A 21,412-nucleotide genomic window follows, 5' to 3' on the forward strand; every position below is an offset into this window, starting at 1 on the left:
TGTAGTGGTAATTTATCTGCATCACTTTTCCCTGTTTGCCAACAATCTTCTTTATGTGTAACGGGGCAGCTCGTAGTGTTGTCTAGACTAAGGAAGAAATTAAATGACCGAAACAAGAAGCTTGATAAATCCTGAGAAAGGTCATAGCTATTTCGGCACTTTGCTTCACATTATAATTTGTTACTTGGTGTATGTATTGTTTAAGTATGCGTTTCTGTCTGAGTACTCCTGATACCTGAAAAGGAGCTGCTTCATATGGCTGAGGCAGACCAGGATCAAGTGTGGAGTTGTAGTAAAATACTATTGCTCTGTCACAGGCCTTACAACTGGATCTGCAAATGGAATGTACAATTGTTGGGGGGGAAACTTAGTTACTTCATAACAAATCAAGAACGAACATAATGAGTGTATATTCCATTTTCATTTCAATAGCAGGGGCATAGTAGTATTCAATAGCATAAACGTAAGGTTTTACATAGACATAGACCTCCTCCACTGGTGTTACTCTCTCAAGTGGCCTCGCCTAAGATCTGATATGTTATCACCAAAATTGCACAATTTGAGTTTAACGATCTACAACTCGCCCTTGAGTAATTGCAAATGGGAATTTGTGACAATGCTCGACAACCACTGGAGCAGCTTGCTACACCTACATGATGAAAATTGAGAGGACCTGGCAGAGGACTTAAAACTATCAGTAGCCACCTACACATGAATTTCAAAATCTCTACATAAAATACGTAAACATATGGACAAAAAGTTACAAACGGAAAACAACAGATAAAGAGAGCCAGTCACAATGAGTATCATGTGAAGCCGACCCAGAAAACCCCCCAAAAAGGCCTTTCTCTCCATCCTCTGAGCAACACAAAAGGATCGGCAGGCTCCTGGCCTCCAGACCTCCTGCAGTAGTGAAAGGACTTCTCCCTAGCGGGGGCAGCATCAGTAGCAGCAGTCCAACAGCAGCAGTCCCCCAGAGACTCAAGAGACTGAATGCCAAAAAGATCATATTCAATGTAGTGTGCCAAGATACGAATTCCACAGTTCAGAGATGCATCAAGCTTGATAGCATTTTAAATCCAATGCCTATGAATAAATACCATGTTGAAAAAAGGCTATTTTACAGATCCAGAGTTTTGTAGCTTTACACAGTCAAAGCGTCCAGGAGTGTTAGTAGCAATGATTTTTTTTTTTTTTTTTTTTTTTTTTTTTTTTTTTTTAAAGGCTTTTATGGAATTGGAAGAACTATTTTGAGACCATCACCTCTGCCTGGTTGTGTGGAAAACTCCTCTCTTGGTCTCCTATTGCATCAGCTGCTTATTCAGGGGAAGCATTAAATAATTAGAGATACTGGCTAAGGATTATAGAAAAATCCCTCCACCATTTGAACTTGAAGGCATGCTGTACTACAGTACCTCAGTGAAACTTGAGCTTATGGGACAGTTCCTCTCTTTCAAGTGCAATAATGTTTAAAGAAAATACAGACAGAATATCCCTTCCGTTACAAAAACAAGGCAAACTATTCTTCATTTGTGCATTAATGTCTTTCTTTCATGGGTTCATGTGCAGTGTTTTTTTGGGTGTGCCGCAGCTATATATATCGGGGCAGAGGGATGTTGCTGGCCTTGCATTGTCAGAGTAGATTCCCTCTGCAGTTATACAGAGAGAAGATGTGGTTTGGTGAGATCCAGTGAAGGAAATGCAAGAGTCCTTGAGCGACAATCCATCCAATCCTTAGTAGACAGTGTGCTTATGTTAGTGTCAAGTCCCTCGATGGAGGTTGAGATGCTTTGGAGAACTGTTGGTTCAGTTCCTAGTTTAATTCACATATTCAGTGCACTCCTCAAGTAAAACTAAGGGGATTTTTTTTTTTCTTTTGTTCCAGGCAGTATCAGTGCCGGACCTCATTATCAATGAGGCTGTCCTCACCAGACTGGAAGTCCTCATTCAGGCCATTTTGGACATTGATTATTTCCTCGTCCTGCGAGGAACCCTGGCCGTCGTCCTCGCCGCTGCCTGAACCTGCCTCTTCTGTATTTGGGTCTTGAAGTACCTGAGCAATGTACATTTGCTGTAGGGGTGACAATGAAATGAGATAGAATGTTAGAGTTTGATACCCATTTGATGTTTTCAGTATTTGTTCTTACAATAAAAGGGTTGAATCAATTGACATGTGCACACTGAATAACAGTTTGGCTTATATCTGTTTTTGCAGGATAAAATAAATTATTACAGTTGAGTTTAACTTGAACATTTTCTTTTACACAAACTAAACAATATTCCATGTCCAAGGCTGTTACCGAGCAACAGATTGACTTTGATATTAATAAAATCAACAGAAACTTATAGCAGACATTGAATACCCTTTAAATTAGAAAACAACAAGGTCAAAGATTATTGCTGAAGTTGAGAGAAAAAAAAACAAGCTACAAGCTCTTTCCTTTGTTTGATCTTGAGGCTCATATTTTTTAGAAAGCAAACATGAATGAATACATACTGCTGCCTTGTTGGCGGCAGTAGGGCACACTGGGCGCCCGTTCTCCAACCCGTCCACCGCCAGGGTGTCAATCTAGGACAGAAAACATGCATTTAACATAAGCAGCTGAATACAATACTGGTCACAAATCCTGGTGAATTTATAAAGACATGAATAAGAGGATTACAAAGGATTTCTATCTTGTTACCTTGTAGTTGTGAGCACTTAGATATTTAAAGTGCCCGAAGCAGACGTGAGAGAGGCAGATGATGATTGTGATGATCAAAACTACAAACGTGAACATGGATGTGGCAGCTCTAAATCCTGGGGGAGAGAAGGTGGAGGGACTCTTGTTTATCATCAGGAGCTTGTACTTTTCAATGCTTCAGACCAAAGTGGCAGACACAGTAAATTAATATGGGCACGTGTTAGGACATTGGTGGCCTGTAGATGGAGCCCTCAGCTTACCCGAGCGAACAGTGGAGAAGAACAGGAGCCAAAAGAGACAAAGAATAGGAGCAGCCACAACTTGGTTGACAGCTCCAGAATGGATCTTCTTGTCCAATTTGGATGGCAGGTAGGCGTAGTACATGTTGTACCTGTCTGCAAGGTGCTTTAGCAGCATGTACATCAGGCCTGTGCAGAGAAGGGAGACAACACAATTAGGGGAACTAATCCAATTAGGCCTGCTGATAAGCTTCTGTACCAAGAACAGAGCCACTGAATGCTGCCTGTCCTCTCTAGGTTCCTCCTGCGGTAATTTAATAACACACTATCTTCATGTGAAACGGCAGTAACCGCTGTAGGGGGTAATAAATGGCAGAACTCACCAAACGGGACAATGATTGGGCAGGTGATGCTGTAGGTCATTACCACAGTGAAGACACACATCATCCAGGCATAAGCTGCCCCGAACTGGAACTCATAGGCTTGGTGCTATAAAGACACAATTACAGGATATTTAAGAAATTCCAAAATCTTAACATCCATATTTGAATAGCCGTCACGTCAAGCTGATTTAAGATAAAAAACAAAGTCTTGTTTTTCAGATTTTTAGCTTCTTAATTGGCTGGTTCATGTGCACAACGATGAAACATGAATTCCTTCATATTGTTTCATGGGAAATGTTCTTGTTAGAGATCAGTTATACCCAGCTATTTATTCTTAGACTTAACGACTTTATGGGACATGGACACATGAATAATCTTCATAAGACAACTTGGTAAGCAGGGGACACACTAACCCTCTTGACGTTCCTCCTCTCTGCTGCAGAGCGGGCCAGGCAAAGGCGGATCATGTACATAAGTAGACCGGGGATCCTCAGCAGGTCCATGGCATTACCAATGAATGCAGACGCAATGACATAGTTCACGAAGAAGGCTCCGTTGTCAGGAAGGAACACGCACCTAAAGAGCAAAGAAATAGTCAGTACCACTCAAAGACTGAAGTCAGTCTCACACTGATGTTTGAAAAATATATATATTGCAGAAGCAAATTGTATTACAAATACATTTAAGATTGGACTAGTTAGGGCATTGCCAAACGGTTGAAATTAATAATAATGTTATAAATAATGATTTTTCACACTATATTTAAACTTGTTGTGGTACCAAATGAATTGTTTAAATCACATTTCATCCTGTTCTGCTATAGAGTTGTATTTAAAAGTCTGTAAAATCATGATACTCACTCAAATCTCACTTTAGCATCCGCCAAGAATCTTCTGTCAAAAAGCCAGCGGAAGAAAACATCCAAACTGCAAAGATACAAGTAAAGGAAGGTTATGAGCTCAAATATTTAGGCTGCCAGAAATGAATTCATGTATTGCTTTCCATTTCATTGTGTTGCAATGCAGAAATCAAAAACATCCTATACCTGCTGAGTCCTAGGGAGGGCAGCAACAGGACCATGAAGATCAAGAAGGTGTAGCATTTATGCATCGTGGTCCTGTTCTCTCCTGACCTGTGAGGCCAAAGGAAAATATTTACACACTCAACCCTCAACCTCCAATGGGAATAAAAACATGAGGACTCTAATATGTTGAATTGACGACTTCAGAAAGTGTGAACCATACCGGGTCCAATGGGCTTCAAAGAAGGCAGAATAGTAGACAATGGTCGGAAGTAAGGCGGAGAAGGACCACAGAAGAAGGGTGGGGAAGAACTGGGTGACGATTGGATTCTGGAGGACAGAAAAGATAGACATGGACATGTTGGGTCAAAAATGGAGTGGTGAATTCCTATGCCTCCGCAACAGCACACAGTATGGCATTGATAAGGATGCATCAACTTACCGCAGTCCTTTTACCAAAAAAAAAGCAAATAAGTAAAACACTCACATTTAGGTACTCGACTGGTTTGGTAACATTAAACTTGTCCATTGTGGAGATGATGATGGCCGGGGTGGTGAGGAAGAAGAGGAGGAGGAAGAGGACAAGATTGATGATTAAGCAGCGGAGCCACCAGGAGAATCCACCCACTGACAGATGCTCCCTGTGGGATGAAGGTCATGTAGCGGTTAGATTGACACTGGCCGATGACCCGCAGTTATGGACACAGCTGGCCAGTAAACTGATACCGCTGCTCAAAAACCAGTTTATCAGCTGGAGTGAAAAAGTCTCTTCAAAGTGGAATGAGGTCTAATTATTCCTCAGCGTGGTACTACGAGCATCACAAATCCACAAGTGTGCATTTGTAGAATTCCCTTTGGGTATTTGCATCAAGCACTTTTATCTTGCCAAAATGTATTCACCCTATTCAGCCCATTTCTGGAGGACAGAATACGTGACCTGAATGTGTTCTTACCAGTAGACATTTTGCGGATCAGGGGCGTAGCTGACGGTCCAGTTGTGCGTGTGGAGCTTGGCGCTGAATGGAGAGCTTTTAGGCTCCTGACGACACTGACAGCCCTGACACTTGCAAGCATTGAAGTCTTTTAGGATTCTGATGAGAAACATCCATCCAAACAAACAAAGAACAGACATTACAACATTACTAATTGATCTGTAAATTAAGAACCAGTGTCATAGATACACATTCAAAAAAATGTACCACATGTAAATATACTCACGTGGCAGTTATGGATTCATTCTGGAAGGTGACAAAGGCCATTCCTAGGGGCTTCCTGTTAACCTTTTCTCTCTCCTTCCGGTAGTCATCTTTTAGCTGCGCCTCCAGCTTTGTATAGTAGCCCACTGCCTCTTCCTGTGAAGGACAAGGAAATCTAAGTTAGAGTCTGTGGTTTTTGATTATATTACATTGCAGTTAGTAAATAGCACTTAACACACAAGGTCAAGTATATGGTAATCTCCTAATGTATTATCAAATAAATATCAACTCAAACTGTAGCTTGCTTTTATAGATGTAAGAATCGCATGAAAAAACACTACACTCACTGAATGAGAAAACCATTATTATTGGGTACATTTTAGCCATTTAGGTGTTAGTAGTGATATTATTTGAGTTTTTTAAACATTTTCACAGTGTAATTTTAAATGCCATTTCTTTTTAGATGTTTTGTTGTTGCATACAAGCGATGCAAAATTGACTGCAACTTAAAAGTACAGCCATATTTGTGAAAGTTAGCACAAGGAGCTCTGTGACTGAAACACCCAAAGGCTACGATATACAAAATGATGTTTAGATATGGTGTACTAATGATGGGATAATATATGGTTTGGTGCCTTCTCCAGGAGCAGGTACCTGTGTGTTACATGGCTTATATGTTTTCCAGCATATCCCAGATTCTCCAATGAATCTATAAGTGGACTGTAAAATCAGATAGATGCCTTCTATATCTTCCCCCCAAAATGCTGTTAGTTTCAGCTTGAACATACATTTCAGGCGTGTGTTGTTATAAGATACAGCTGCGTTTATCGTTCTGACCTGCTCACAGCCTTTGATGATGCAACAGCAAAGGTGTCCACAGGGTTTTGGATTGATCATGGTGGTAATATGCTCCTTGGCCAGCAAGTCAAGGAAGAATTTCTTGCTGCGCTCGGTCTTCTTCCTGCATGCAAAACATCAGCTGTGTCAGACTATAGAGGGACTACTTCACTGAAATGAGCCAATGAGACACTTCACAGTACATCCCAAAAAATCCTATGAAAGGGCAAACGGACACTCATGCAACTATGGATAAAACATACCTTTCAGAGTTGAGATACATCAGTCTGGCCACATTGTAACATATACGTGCTTCCAGTACAGCACAGTTTTCATACGCCTGCCTATGAAAGCAGAGCAGTGAGGGAGAAAGTCAAAGACTGGATAAGTTTCAACTTACACATATTGACAACACCAGCAAAGTGTATTTACAGAAGATGACATATCTCTACCAAATTATAATAACATTGGCAAGTCCCCAAAAACATATGAACGCAACAGCCACCAACAGTTAACGGCTTTTGTGATTATTGTTTTTTTTCTCCACTGGAAGTTTCTTCTTTCTTGGTACTCAAGTATGCATGTTCTTTTTCTGTACAAGAGCAGAGTTAAATTTTTATTTAATAACATTTGGCTTATTAGGAGTTGAGCCAAACACCCGATCTTCAGTCTTTGAACATCTTGACACATGACTTGAATGAACCTGCTCATCTGGCTTCTATTATGGGCAATTACACATATAAGCCTGTCATTGTTTGATCCCGGACATGTCGGCCAGCACAAGAGAGCTGCTTTTAACAGGAAAAGGCACGGCTCTCATACAACTTAATACACTTACTGCACAGATTACTGCAATGTCGACAGAGCAGTGTACTGTACCATTTTTGGAAGCAGACAGATTTAAGCATTTTGAGATATAACGGTATTAACGGTGGAGCCAGGATACCACTGATCCTGACGAGTGCTTACTCAAAGTGTTGCTTTATCTCAGTCTCCTCTGCGTATTTGGAGATTCCATTGACGAATAAAGTGCGTTTCACCTGCATGGAGACGAAGACAGGGAAGTAATTAGCCACAAAATTCAGTACAAGGAGTGTATAAAAACAGCCATTTTGTGAAACCATGTCACCCACCAAGTCATCCTCCTTGTAGTGCATCTTGGAGGTGTGTCGCCGCATGCTGTACACCGTTAGTAACAGGTAGAGAAATGCAAAGGTGGTGTGCAGCCACAGTAGTGTATTACTGAGGAAATGAAAGGGTAAAACAATATTTTGTGACAGCATTAGAAACTGAAGACTCGACATAAGGCTTCAAAGTACAGTAAATAATATAATAAAGTTGTGGCAAAAGAATGACTCACTCTGCATTCAAATTTGCTATAGTAGTTCGCCCAAAACTATAGGCATTGTTTTCTGTGGGAAAAAAAGAGGAAACAATACAATCACTTGTCAGTCACCAGGAGCTCTACTGCCCACTCAATAGTCCAAAGAGAAGCAATAAATAAGCATAAAAGATTGAGTGTCAGGGTGAGCTATAGCAGGTAGGAGTACAGCACCGAGGCTTCACATAAAACCATTTAGTCACAGGAGAAAAAAGGAAACTGTCAAATTTCTTAAAATCAAAGTATAATTCATTCAACATATTTACTTGGAGTGTTCTTATTCATTTTTTTATTTTTTAAGGTTAGCAATTGTTTGGACCTACATGCTAAAGAAGTTTGCAAAGCTTTGTATACTGCTATTTATGAGAAGGACGTTTTAGTCAAAATCAAAAAGACAGGGGAACAAGGAGCCTCCCCTTCACACATCGAAAAGCAAAACAAAAACAAAAAGTAATCTCAGAAATTCCAATTGACTCACCAAGTAGGTTTCCCGAGAAGTTGACGGGCAAGATGATGCCCACAGACAGCACGCCCACCACTACCAGCAGGCCAATGATGTGGCGCTGAAAGGACAAGTAATGTACTGCATCCTCACCACACTTCTCCCTTATCTCTTCATCCCTACAGAGAGAACACATCAGCAAAGTCAACTACATAAATGCAATTCAAAAAAGAATCTTTCATACTCATTTTAAATCAGTGTTCCACCAATCTTTCTAATGTCCTATATGCAGCTAGAAGGTTGACTCACTTGATGCGGAAAATGGCAGTTAGCCAGGAGCAGAAGCCCTAAAAAAAAAAAAAAAAAAAAAAAAGAGAGCAGAAAAATGAAGGTGTAATAGTTATCACATGAACCATACAGTACATCCCCAGATGACAGGACACTATACTTAGTCCTGTAAGAACAATGGCATACTTACTGTGTCTCTCTGATCAAACTCCACAGAGCTGGACACTGAAGTGAGGCGCTCATAGCGTTCAGCCGTATCTGATGTCAAGGCAGAGGCCACGCTGTATGCCGAACACACAACACATAGCATGATGTTACACATCTACGTGACATCACCATCTACCAAACGGGGATGTTAGTTCTTTGCGTCTCAGGACAGTTGGATTACCATCAGTGTGGAAAAAGTTGACAACACCAAACACACACTCAGAGACTAACACACGCCCTGAAATGGACTGAAGAGATACACCCCTGTTCGTCCTGTGTGGTTTGGACACAGGATTTGGGACGGTTAACCAGTCAACCACAAGGATAATCTCTGCGGTCACATTTCATGCAGCATTAGGAGTCTACTTTACACAGGTTGAGAACACCATCACTGTCAGAGGAAAGGTTGCGATACAAAATGGTTAGAAGGCAAAGCTCCACAGAAAAGAACATTCACAGAGGAAACGACAGAAACCCAGCGATTAGAGAGAGGCAGACTTATGGAGTTTGTCCAGCAGAGCCGCAGGTTCTCCTACACGTAACACAGCATCAAGACTTTATTACATACTGTAAACATATTTGATTGCACTCCAAAAAGGGTGGTCCTGTCAATTTATGCATAACTGAAATATATAAGATAACCCAGGCTCTGCTGGAATCCCAACATTGGTTCAGTGTTCAATACTACATGAAAGGATGACGTCACCCAGGGCTCTAGGGGATCTCTAATGGAATGAGGAGAGAATCTGTGGCTGTAATCCACCATCAGTCCTCCTCTCGCACATTCCAGTGAGAAGTCAGAATGGCTCATCTTAGCGCTAGTAGACAGGATGTACTGGAACTGGAACTGCACCATGTTGGGGCCTGTCTACGACAACAACAGGGGAGAATTACCTCTCCCTGTAAGCATCCAGTTCAGGAGGAGCGCTCACACCGAAGAAGTCCCCGCTTCATAAATAGGTCAGTACACAGATTAACACAACACAGATCTGATTAGGACAGTGAGAGAGGACAGGCACACTTAAGCCCCCGAAATACAAGAATGACAAGGAGAGGGAGAATAATTAGGAGCCTGGCACTGGGAAACGCCTGGAAGAGGAGGGAAAAAAACCCTAAACCATCAAGAGTGGAAAAACAGGGTGAAACCCACAGCGGCCTGGGCAGAGTGGACAAGAGTTGTGAGTTAGGTTAACTACAGAGTCGGGGAAAGGAGAGAAGAAAAAAGGCAGTGAGCCTATGATATGGAGCGATAACATACTAGTCCCGATCATCCAGGCGGCTGTACCGTTGATCCATTCTTCTGGTGAAAAAGAGAAGCAAAACAAAACCATTCAGCTAAGTTAAGGGAAATGGCCCTGCTGGCCAGTAAGGGTGCTGGTTCAGAGGAAAACTGGGAGAGCATTTTACACCACAGGCATACCAATGAAGGTTTCTATTCATTCTGGTATACATTATACAACCATATAAATGCATTTATGGCCTATGGTATAATGCCCCTTTCATGAGAGTCACGGCTTATGTAGCTAGAGCAAAAAATAAAACATTAGATTTATACCCCCCATTTTTGATGATTAATAATCAAGCTTCCTAGTAAAGCTTACATTCACCTTTCAGATGTTATCAGCATCTAAAAGACAGACGGCCTCAAGTCAGCACTGTGTCATGAGACAACAAACTACATTTCCTTACGAAAGTGTCCCACGCGGCCACCCCCCTCCCGTCCTCCCACCATGCTGCAGTCCCATTCTCTGCTCACATGCAGCTGCAAAAATAGTGAGGCTGCAACATCACACAAACACAGCGGGGGATGTAGGTGATGGAGCACTGTGTCATGTACGGCTAAGGGTTCACAGTCAAAGAGGTCTGTAGCGATGTCTGAGCCCCCTCTCTCCCTAACTCGTGTTTTTTCACCTCAAAAGCAGCAGTCCTTGTTGACAGGCGCCTCTTTGGCTGCTTCCACAACGATTCTCCTTATTTGTTCAGTGTCTGAAATGATCCCAATATATATCTGGAAGCATATTATCATATAGTAACCACAGTCCACGGCGTAGATGGAGACAGTGGCTTTAAAGTGTTCTTGGAAATGGATCTAGTTGGGTATTGAAAGGAATTGTTCCTCTTTCATTCCATTTTAGTTTCATTCCAACAGTCTGGCCTTTTCTATCTCAAAGTGAACAAACCGCGTAACAAGCGACAAAGCATGACAATGTCAGCGTGAATTATTGCCATTACAAAAAAGGAAACTGCTGACACCGACTTCCCGTCTGGAGTGACATCCTTGTGATGCCTGCTTCAGTCAGATGTCAAACTCCACCGCCACAAGTCTCGACTCAACTAGCATCCACAATGAACAGCCACCAAGTGCCAAATACTGATTAGACTTCTCTTTGACAGATAATTCACTGAGGGTCACCAGCCACAGTGGATAGTAGCCTACCTTCCCAGACATTAACGGCTAAATGCCAACAAGGCTTTTTCTGATTGTGTCCTTGCGGTCGAGCGTTAACGTTGTAACTCTAAGCAGATCATATCAATGCCTACCGACGTCACTGTATCAAGTAGAGGAATTATGCGCAGGTTCCTGACGTTCTGCTTGCTACACTGGCCCTTCAGAGAATCCCTTCTAAACCTGGGCAATATGCCCATCTCTCCTGCAACTGTGTGTTTCTAGCCTGACATCACATGACGATCAATTATCAACATGCCAAAATGATCTTGTAAGATTTTTTATTTTGCGCTTCACGACAGATTGCAAACTACTATGAAGAGGGAGTACATTTCAAGTTATCACAAAGCTCTAAAAACTAAGTGACCTTTTTATGAAAAATATACCATGAATTATTTTAGCTGGCAAAAGAATATTATGGAAGGTTATTTAGGTTAGCACCCTTTACAAAGCACCTACCTTTGGACAATGGCATGTACCAAATATTTACCATTAACCATTACTGTGTATTCAGCACTCGTTACATGTATAAAGAAATTGGGAGGTTAACGTATATTATTTCAACCAGTTGATATATCAGTGCATGTTGGCATGATGTTACAAGTCCGAAAGCCTTGGTACTGGACCCTGCAGTCTGTGTCAATGTTTTTCAATTACCTGTCAGCGTCAGTCACCAGAGCGAGGCGTCCGTAGTCCCATGCTACTTTTCTCAAGAAGGAGAACACAGCCAGCAGCCCCTAGAGGTACATAATAAACAGTGGCTGTCAACCCCTCTAGTCCCTTTATTTACAATACAGAGAACACAAAAAGACACAACTTCGTGAAGGTGCGTATCAGTTAAAAGCACATTCCTGGAAGAATTTTACCTCATTTGTGAAGAAAACATGACGGATGGACTCACCAAAAAACACATGAAGTCAAGGGCCAGGACAGTAGGAACCCCACCAAAAGGCAAGCCCTGGAGCACTGTGCTGCGAATTCGAGCAGAGTAGCAGAAGTCCTTGGAGGTGATATTGGGCGTCTGCGGTGGGCAGCTCTCTGAATTGGGGCATCCTTGCGCCCCCCCCATGGCCATTAATAATATCAGCACTCGGTGCATTACTTACTGCAACATGTTGACAACTGTAAAGAAGAGAGAAAGAGTCTTAGAACACCAAGTATGCTCCTTATTACTATTGCATTCTAGCAAAACTGGTCGCACCGTATGTGTCTATCACGGACAAACTGTGAAGAGTAACCTCCCCCAGTACTTGGACAGAAATGGAGAAGGCTCACATTTGTGCCCCGTCAATAGTCACATGCTGTTTCTTTTCACCACATGCATGGCAACTAAAACCTGCATGTTGTAAACAATTATACACTTTTTGTTCCTTGTTTGTGGCCACTCTATGTGCAAATGACACATGATTTAACTTTGTTCTGAATTCCAGGAAAGTAACTTTAGTAAGTAAAAAAATGTACATTCTGAACACCTTGGTGTAGAGCTACAGAACAGATGTTCAGGGCCAACCAGCAATCCCCATCCAGTCTACCGAGAGAAACACAGGCATTGCATTTCTAGCTAAATGAGAAATTTAAATACAAATCGACACTCTTCTTTTAGTTCTGAATCTGAACACCTGAATATATATCTGGGTCTTTAGCTTGCAAGATGTTCAACTTCAACAGCCCTTGTGTACTTCATCATTTGTCATAGGCAGGCAGTGTACGCTCAGGTTGCCTGAACTTGTTTGACAGACACTGCTGCTTACAGTCATGTATTGGGGGTTTCATGAGAACGGTGACTCAACCATGCAGTCTGTTTGGTTTGGTGGCACCTTAACAATGAGCTCGTAGCTGCAAAAAAGTTGGAGAACCCCTTTCACATTACATTGGGTCATTAAACTGCTAACAGGTTAGGAGCTGGGTGTATCTACCCCCCTGAAGTCAGGCTCAAGAGATTATCCTGTTACTTTACACTCTTCTTTCCGGTCTCTGAGGAATTTCAGGAAGAAACAACAAGCAGTTGACCCATCAAGCAACCTAAAGTATAATGGTGGAAAACATCGACAAAGCATGAATAGTGTATGAGGCGTAATAAGGCCTATGAGAAATGCATTTTAATAGTACATCCTGATCCGAACACTAAAGCAAGAGCCCCAATGATCTCAGCAGTTTGCTCGCTTCCTTTAGGTTTCAGACTGGTTGTATAAGAATCCCAGATTAACAGTAAATCCTTATAGTCCTCTCTCCTGATCTGGAACAAATGAAGTGTGATACAGGGATGCTCTTGGTCAGGAAATGGACTAAATTACCATTTCAACTCCCTTGCTAATATGAGGGCAGGGATTGCTTTGATATAACATTAGCCATTCAATCATTACCTGTAACAACATACTCTTTGGCAATACCCAACAACCTATACAGTGGTCTTTGAGTTGCAAGACATAAGAAATGTACATGTTAAGACAAATAACCTGACCACTGAATAACCATCTCCATCCTATTCAAATGTACCGATCCTGATCTACAGGCTATCACACTTAAGAGGATTAATATTTCACTCAAACTGAATGAACCGAGTGCTTGGAGAAGGCGCGTGTAGGTGTTCTGGTGAGTGCTGGCGAGTGCGTTTGCACAGTTGCACTGCTATACTTGTGCCCTTCGACCCACTATTGCCAGCAGCATTCACGATGCTGCTCATCTGCCCTAACACTAACTCATTTATCCGCTCCCTGGAATGCTGTGACATCACTGGAGAGGGACGCAGCCAGAGCTGAACAATAAGCCGATAGAGACCGCAGGGTTCAAATGGACCGGTGTCAACCCAAAGAGGACACAACATACCCCCCTGTGCCTTCAACAACACTACTGCACATCCTGGACCCATTGCCACAGTACAGACTGTTTAACATTCAACACCAACGTCGAGAAAAAGGAATTAATCGCATTTCAAAATAGACTTTTTATAAAACACCTATGTTAAAGGTGTTACTTATAGTACAGTAAGTCAGTGTCGTGGAAAGTATTGTGTCGTTTCTTGAGAAACGAGTCAATCTTTAAAATGTATACGGAATCCATCTATAACTGTCAGGATACATGAATCAATGAATATAATATTCAAGCAAGAACATCTGGTAAAGCAAACTGTATTCCACCGTGAGGAACTTAGCATTTGCAGCATATAATGCAATTGAGCTAAGTGGAAATGTCTCGTTCTATATATTGAGTCCTATTTGTTGTTGTATATTAACCCAAAATTAAAAATGGTCTGTGAGAGCTGCTGGCATCTAAGAGTTGAGTCAGATTTTTGCACTGCCTTTATGTTGTTGAATAAAATGAAACATAAAACGCAATAGGAAAAGACAGACCTTGGGAGAAATGCAAATGATGAAAAATGGGTTATATTTTATCTAATCATTCTCTACACTTTAATTGCATTTATAAAAAGGAATAGCAGTTCCTAGTGTGGATGCCATTTGATTTTTTGGAAGTAAGTGTTTAATAAGTCTTTGAAGTATGACTGGTAAAATTCCCTTCGACCATTTAGAAGAAAACTCATGGAGAACAAGAGCAATTTAATAGAATTTTTCCTTGTTTTGTCTTTGTATTTGCCATCAATTATCAGGGATTGGATACAACACAAACACATAACAATACAGTGCAATAGCACCACAAGCCTCCTAACCTTTGAGGCTTTAAATTGATTGGCCGAAAAGAGCTGAGTCAACGTGTCTTTTTCTCAAAAGTTGAGCCCTACACATTTTTAAAAAAAAATAGGGTTTATTACAAGATTGCATTTTTGTCAGCAAGGTCCTGATATTTTGTTCACAACACTTGTTTTAGCCTTTGCCTTTAATTTATTTTCCTGGCCATTTGTCTCAGCTTAAAGATCCCTGTAGGGCTTTCTTATAAACAGACAACAGTTATGTGTACACTCAATGTTTCTCACAAATATGCATTGTGTATCATAAAGGTTTGACAACTCTGCTGAGATTTGTAATATGCTTCTGTTCTAGTTAAAAATGCAATGTTACCTTGATTTTAAATGGTAAACGATGTTAAAAGACTGTAACTACAACCTAAATATTAAGTTTGGGCAGCATGAAATATGAATCACATATTCGTCAGTGATACGATTAAGCCCTGATAAAACATGGGATGTGTGTTTTTTGTAAATCTTTCAAATCTTATCTTCCCTCTTTTCTTATTGTAATTAAATGGATTGTTCTATGACTTAATCGTAACAGCCAATATTGCAAACAGTAGTTTTAGACTGAAACAAATTTTGATTGCATTATAATTTCAACGTTTGGAACCATTTTATCAGCACTGTGTTTGCATGACTCAGCAGCAGTGAAATACTGTGCCACCTTTCCACCTGATGCTAGTTGCTATGGTACCATCAGTCTGGCACACATTCTCAAAATACAAATAAACATTAAAGGGATTAAGGCAGTGGGGGAGAATATCCATTCTTGTCGATTTGAAACTCAATCTAGAGTGAGTCTGCCGTTTAGTCTACATCTTAAGCATGAAAAACAATAATGTTTTTCTGATTGTCAGGGATAATGCATGTTTTTTTAATGCATGTTTTTTTTATCTAGTTGGATAAACAATTTCAAAGCCATACGTCAACCAAGACAAATGAAAGGGAAATACAATACAATGGCTCATTCAAATCCATGCAGGCAGCTGCTTGTTCATTACATGCTGATAATACAGATGCAAACCTTTGTGTACCTTCCTCGCTCTTAATCCATGGACATATTGGGCTCTGAAACTGCACAACACTAATGCTTTCCATCTACAATTGACTCTTTGGCAAGTCCCGCCCCTTGAACCCAGACTGGCCAGTCATAGCGTAGCATCAGCCAGTGCAATATAACCGGCAATGCTCCATAAACTCTCTTCGGCCTGGTTTTGTGGATTTCATACTAGTCATGGTTAGTTGTTGTAAACGAGTTAAACGTTACCCGGAGAGGTTTGAAGGAGATATACGTTTCTAATACGCAACGTTTCTAATACGCAACGTTTCTAATACGTAACGTTTCTAGGTAAAAACCTGTGTAGCTAACATCCTTAACAAGCATTAGAACTACTTTGCTAAACAAGCTACAGAAGGTACACTGAATGTTCACATGCTGTATTTGCTTTGTAATGACTGTAACAGTTTGGCAGAGTAGCAGCGGGGGGGGGGCAGTGCTTTGCAAAAGGTCAATTAGCAACAGCACACATATTCATGACCTTGTGCACTTAAATCCACCACATGCGGTTCGTTTTTTCCCTTTTGTCTTCAAGAGTTAAATACAGGCTTTGTTCAATGCTCTAAAATAATTGGTTAAGTTATGTAAGATGTTGTCAAGCAACACAAACTTGAGACGCTCTACTTCGCTTTCCCAACTGAATAAAAACAAAGTTAACAAAAGACGGACACACACACACTAAGGGCTAACGGTAAGCTTAATTTGTTTTGTTCAACCATTTTACACTATCCCAAAATCGAAATATAATGACCAGAAACCTTCAATGTAATATGTTATAGATGTTATTCATGTGACCTGTAAAGTCAAGCCAACCACTCCCTTGACGCAGAAAAGTATTAGGCTTCCTGCAGAAAATAGATTTAAAAAGGTACACTTTCACTTACAATAAGGTGTTTAATTGTATGTCCAGCAGAAATAACTAAAAGAACGGATATAAATGGTGTTGATTCAATACATCACCTTGTGAAATCCTTGACAGAGATATTGTACATTCTTTTCACTACACAGACTAAATACTTAATCTTCATAACCCCACTGTCAATAAATGTGTCCTGATCAAGTCTCCATTATCCCATTTTAAGGGTTGGTGATAAACGATTAGCAAATGTATAAAATAACACAGAGGGATGGACACCCTATAATGAAGGGGCCAATGACACAATTCCTAATATTTACATATTTCTACATAAATTTGTTTAAATATAATTAATAGCCGCTTGTAAAAATACTAATGTACTAACACCGTTCTGAATCCAGAGCCCTGTTTATCTGCTTTATATTAGCTGCTTTGTAAAATTGCGTCACAACAATATCATACTTGGTATCAATTCTCCAACAATGCTGATGGCTGATAATGCAGATTTGCACACATTAGCTTTGTTGGTATAAGCCTGTAAATCATTGACAACTACTCAGTGCCTGATCTTCGATTATCACAGATCATGATGATATCACAGAACAGTTTCATAATGATGTCACAGCATAAATGGAAAGACCACACAAACACAGGAAAAAAAAAAAAAAGAAAATGAGGAAAAAGATTAAATGTTTGAGTCTCTTCCCCGGCTGACATAGATTTATGCGTACATTAGTATTCGTTATACAGTATTATAAATTAAACTAGAGAGACTATTACCCTAAATAGAACACAAGAGCAACTAGCTTCTCATCTAAAAACCAGCAGCACAACATAGGTTGCTAATCACTGCTGTATTAATCTAATGAATTACATTAGGCTATTTCTTTAATAGTAATCTTATTACTGAAATTACCCTCTTTGGATTGTAGAGGGAAGCCTGAAGTGATTTAAATCCAAAAGACCACAAACAGTTGCAGAGTTGATTTATGAAGCAATAACACCAAAACAAAACTAAAAAATAATCCAACCGAAAAAGGGTCAATCTTTGCTTATAGCATGGTAAAAAATAAGAAAAGAACAAATACTCTGTGAATTTGTTAAAAAAAATAAAAATAAATGTCAAGCTAGTGCGGCCCTATGTTTTTAATGATCTTGTATGATATCTAAATGAGCAGAAGTGTGTCAGACTGATACTCTGTCCTGGAAGGCTTTACATCAGTATGAATTACTGTCACTGAACCACAGCCCGGCTCATGAAGGTAATATGAACCCTGCCAGCAGCCAGCTCATGTTTATCCCTCTACAGGCCACATGCACAAGCAAACACTCAGAGCAGTGACTCTCATCGGGCCACGATGGAGCCCATGTCAGAGCAACACCGTGAAACCTGTTACTTGGTTCATGCTGGTCATCTTAAAAAGGTGTGTCAGAATACTGGCACGAGTCCTACGGCTAAGTAAGCGGACATTAAAACCCATCGCTGCATAATAAACACCTTTACGTGTCTATACAGATCCATACACCAGCAGTGTAGGGGAGCCACAGCAGATTATGAGTTAGTGGAGATTCAACTATCGCGACATGTCACGTATGATCCACTTCATAACAGACAGTGGAATGTCACAGTTAACGTCTTTTTAAAAACAAAAATTCTAGAACCCTCGCCTCGCTCTCCTCGTCTAGTCCGTCTCGCCCGACTGCACCTCGAGCTCGTGCACGGCTGGTCGGTCACCCCAGTGTTAACGGGGGGGGGGGGTTACTCGTGCGCTGCTCTGACAGCAACGAGTCCGACCAGCTAGCGGTTAGCCACAACCACGCGCATTGTAGGCGTCAAATACAAATAAACACAGTTACATAAGAAAACAACTCACCTTTGCTATGATACGCAGCGGGGCAGAATGAGTAGCACAGCGAGCTAACGTGAGCTAGCAGTCAACACCGTAACGTTGACGTTAGCTAACCCCTCGATGTAGCAAATAACAGGTGGAGGCTATCTAACGCATGGGTGTAGAAAGAGCTAACGACCGTCTGAGAATGTCCGCATCGGAGGAGGGAGACTTCACCCCTTTTCTGGAAACAGAGCGGCGCTAACCAGTCCCCCGGTCTAGCTGCTGGTAATGATAGACGAGTCTCAGCTGCTGCGTCTGTCAGCCAGTTGAACAACTCTCGCTAACCCAACCAGTCCGACGGGAGTCGAGTCACTCAGGTCTAGAGCGTGACGTACATGCCAGTAGATCACATAGAGCGACGACACGTCTTGATATTCCTACGCCATCGCCGTAGCGTCGTCACTGTGCAGCTTCTATGTCCTGTATTTCTAGGTTCCCCCCCCGCGCGTTTATATGACGTATGAGAAACTCACAAACAACAAGCTAGCTGGGGCAGGCAGCTGGTTTTCTCGATATCTCGGGTACTCTATATTTTACGAGCACACATTTGTTGGTATTTAAAAAACATTAATCAAACCAAAAAGCACAGCTTCTCACTTGCAGAGTGGAGTACTCGTGTATTGTGTGCGGATGCATGTTGTGGTCATCGGCTAGCTCGGCTAAAGGCGGATGGTCGCACATTGGTGACGCGTCGCGTTTGACATTGGCGTGAAGCGTGAGCTAAGGGTAATAACAAGGTAGATGTTTAATCTTAAGCATTTGCAACACGTTTTAACACAATTGTTCCGGTATGTGTGTATTCGTGGAAAAGACAATAAAACAGAAATGATTCTGCTCTGTTGGTGGGACTAATTGGTACCACGTGATGGTTAGCTAATGCTAGCTGTATCTTTAGCTAACCCTGTAGCTTATTGGCTGATAACCATGCTTAACTTCTCCTTCTAGCTGGCACAGTGCTCCCTATAATCATGGCTCTCCGCCTGCTTTCACGATCCCTTACTGGACTCCTTGTAGAGTCGTCGTCAGTGATTCAGCCAAGGACTTTTAGGTAAGTTATGTTTCAGTTACTAAGACCGTTCAGGCTTCACAGCTGTGGTCTGATCATTTTTGACACATTTTTATTTAAATTGTTAAACTTATTCAGATCGATTTAACAATTTACTGCCACGGTCATTAATATAGAAGTGACATTCCTCAGCATCATGTTGTAGTGTGTTTATTGTAACTTAAAATGGATGTTTGACCTTCATTCTGCAAAATCATGTATGAGCAGAGTTCAACACCAGAAGGCTGTTTTTATGTCCCCCTGCTGTAGGAGAAATGTATAATGTTTAATACATCCATGTCCTGTGTCAGCCATCGCTCAGCCAAGACATCTCTATTCGTCTGAAAGCCAATTGTGGTCCAACATGAAACATGAAAAAATGTGATGAGGAAACCTGAAGCCTTCAATACACATACAGTGAGAATTGACGTTTCAGTGTAGTGCATCCAATAGTTAACATTTTTGATAATACGCATATACTTGCATATTCATAGAGTCTGGCTTATTCCATGGAGGAGAATGAGTTGATGTGCTTATAATAGTTAATACCTAGTTGATTTATTATTAGTTTTATGTTTCAGCCCTATCGTACACAAATATTACCTATCAAAGCATTTCTTCTGGAGAGGAACCTTATTGTCGTTTTAAGTTGGCGCTTGGGTTTGTTTATCTATGGTGGCTTAACATTTTGCCAGACACTTTCCATCCACATGAATATTAATGTCCCCTTATCAGAGTGAAACCGTGGATGCTGTCATAGTTCTCTGTCCTGGCTTCAGGGCAGCGCTGAAGGAACGCTATCAAAAAATAGGTGGGGGTTTGATATTAAAGCTGTGGTAGCTACAACTGTAGTGGGTGACCATGATATATAATTTGATTAATTGATAACATTTAATAACACACTTTATTCGCTGTTTATGCAGCTGTCTCCTATTTACATCTTAAGAAGTAACTTATTCTATCAAAGGGGGGATTTTGGCTTTACTTTACCTCGTAGAAAAGGGCATTTCTTGCATGGCTAATGGGTCTCTGGAGGAGAGCTGTAGTCATCAACCAATTAACTTTTTTTGTCTTGTCAGTGTATCTGCTGTTGCACCAGCGATCCAGAAAATGTCAAGAGTGCGCGTTGTGGACAACAGCTCTCTTGGAAATACACCACATCACCGTCCCCCAAGAGTGATCCACGTCTACACCAAGAATGGCGTAGGGAAGGTTGGTGACAGAGTGTTGCTTGCCATCAAAGGACAGAAGAAGAAAGCTCTAATCGTTGGACAAAAAATGCCCGGAGAACGCATGAATCCACGCTTTGATTCAAACAATGTTGTTCTGATTGAGGACAATGGGAACCCTACAGGAACAAGGATTAAGGTCCCTTTACCCACACATCTACGTAAAGCGGAGGGAGATTACTCTAAAGTTCTAGCAATTGCTAATTCATTTGTTTAATAACACCATTCTGTACTCTGATATGATAAATACTGTATATTTCACATCTGCTGGGGGTTTCTAAACATTTTGTGCATCAGTGTGTCTTCAATAAAAGGTAAAGGGAGCATACATCCAGCCACAATTATCTCTACAGTATTCTGTTGTCACTTAATGTATGGAACGGACTCGAGCCTTTGTCTACATGCTTGGCATTTCACGGAGGCCTCTCTGTGCTTACAATAAATATAACCTTTAGCTTAAAGGCATAGCAAATGAGCATCTGGGGAAGTTTGAGCAGCAACATGTGGGTCAAACGCATGTT

General features: G+C 41.1%; 2 protein-coding genes across 6 annotated transcripts; one reads left to right on the top strand and one right to left on the bottom strand.

Moving 5' to 3' along the window:
* Positions 1 to 1,280: 1,280 nt before the first annotated feature.
* On the bottom strand, positions 1,281 to 19,286 carry tmem63ba (transmembrane protein 63Ba). Of its 3 annotated transcripts, none has more exons than XM_054600236.1 (24): positions 19,215 to 19,286; positions 12,026 to 12,246; positions 11,782 to 11,861; positions 9,937 to 9,978; positions 8,662 to 8,752; positions 8,493 to 8,530; positions 8,220 to 8,362; positions 7,721 to 7,772; positions 7,494 to 7,602; positions 7,330 to 7,400; positions 6,624 to 6,704; positions 6,361 to 6,484; positions 5,546 to 5,679; positions 5,281 to 5,418; positions 4,815 to 4,968; positions 4,551 to 4,657; positions 4,352 to 4,438; positions 4,167 to 4,232; positions 3,720 to 3,882; positions 3,307 to 3,412; positions 2,945 to 3,112; positions 2,685 to 2,800; positions 2,498 to 2,569; positions 1,281 to 2,071 (listed from the first exon to the last, which is right to left on the bottom strand). In XM_054600236.1, exons 2-24 carry the CDS (start codon positions 12,221 to 12,223, stop codon positions 1,892 to 1,894), a joined length of 2,520 nt encoding a protein of 839 aa, XP_054456211.1. In that variant the 5' UTR covers positions 12,224 to 12,246; positions 19,215 to 19,286; the 3' UTR covers positions 1,281 to 1,891. The 3 variants fall into 3 exon arrangements, with proteins under 3 accessions (XP_054456211.1, XP_054456212.1, XP_054456210.1); XM_054600237.1 differs by lacking the exon at positions 19,215 to 19,286 and adding an exon at positions 18,600 to 18,689 and having other exon boundaries at positions 9,937 to 9,975; XM_054600235.1 differs by lacking the exon at positions 19,215 to 19,286 and adding an exon at positions 18,600 to 18,689.
* Positions 18,617 to 21,362, top strand: mrpl14 (mitochondrial ribosomal protein L14). 3 transcript variants are annotated; one of them, XM_054600239.1, is made up of 3 exons: positions 18,617 to 19,354; positions 19,563 to 19,665; positions 20,742 to 21,362. In XM_054600239.1, the coding sequence occupies exons 2-3, from the start codon at positions 19,586 to 19,588 to the stop codon at positions 21,106 to 21,108; spliced, it is 447 nt and encodes a 148-aa protein (XP_054456214.1). In that variant the 5' UTR covers positions 18,617 to 19,354; positions 19,563 to 19,585; the 3' UTR covers positions 21,109 to 21,362. The 3 variants fall into 3 exon arrangements, with proteins under 3 accessions (XP_054456214.1, XP_054456215.1, XP_054456216.1); XM_054600240.1 differs by having other exon boundaries at positions 19,259 to 19,343; XM_054600241.1 differs by lacking the exon at positions 18,617 to 19,354 and adding an exon at positions 19,383 to 19,405.
* Positions 21,363 to 21,412: the final 50 nt, after the last annotated feature.

This window comes from Anoplopoma fimbria, chromosome 6, assembly GCF_027596085.1.
Source record: "Anoplopoma fimbria isolate UVic2021 breed Golden Eagle Sablefish chromosome 6, Afim_UVic_2022, whole genome shotgun sequence".
Classification (NCBI taxonomy): domain Eukaryota; kingdom Metazoa; phylum Chordata; class Actinopteri; order Perciformes; family Anoplopomatidae; genus Anoplopoma; species Anoplopoma fimbria.

Bases quoted from the DNA above. Each gene is read 5' to 3' on its own strand.
- tmem63ba (XM_054600236.1), bottom strand. From the start codon at position 12,223: ATGCACCGAGTGCTGATATTATTAATGGCCATGGGGGGGGCGCAAGGA. The intron at 11,862-12,025 runs GTGAGTCCATCC...ATGTACCTCTAG, and splicing joins TTGACTTCATGTGTTTTTTG to GGGCTGCTGGCTGTGTTCTC. The intron at 4,439-4,550 runs GTATGGTTCACA...TTGGCCTCACAG, and splicing joins TTTGAAGCCCATTGGACCCG to GTCAGGAGAGAACAGGACCA.
- mrpl14 (XM_054600239.1), top strand. From the start codon at position 19,586: ATGGCTCTCCGCCTGCTTTCACGATCCCTTACTGGACTCCTTGTAGAG. The intron at 19,666-20,741 runs GTAAGTTATGTT...TTGTCTTGTCAG, and splicing joins ATTCAGCCAAGGACTTTTAG to TGTATCTGCTGTTGCACCAG.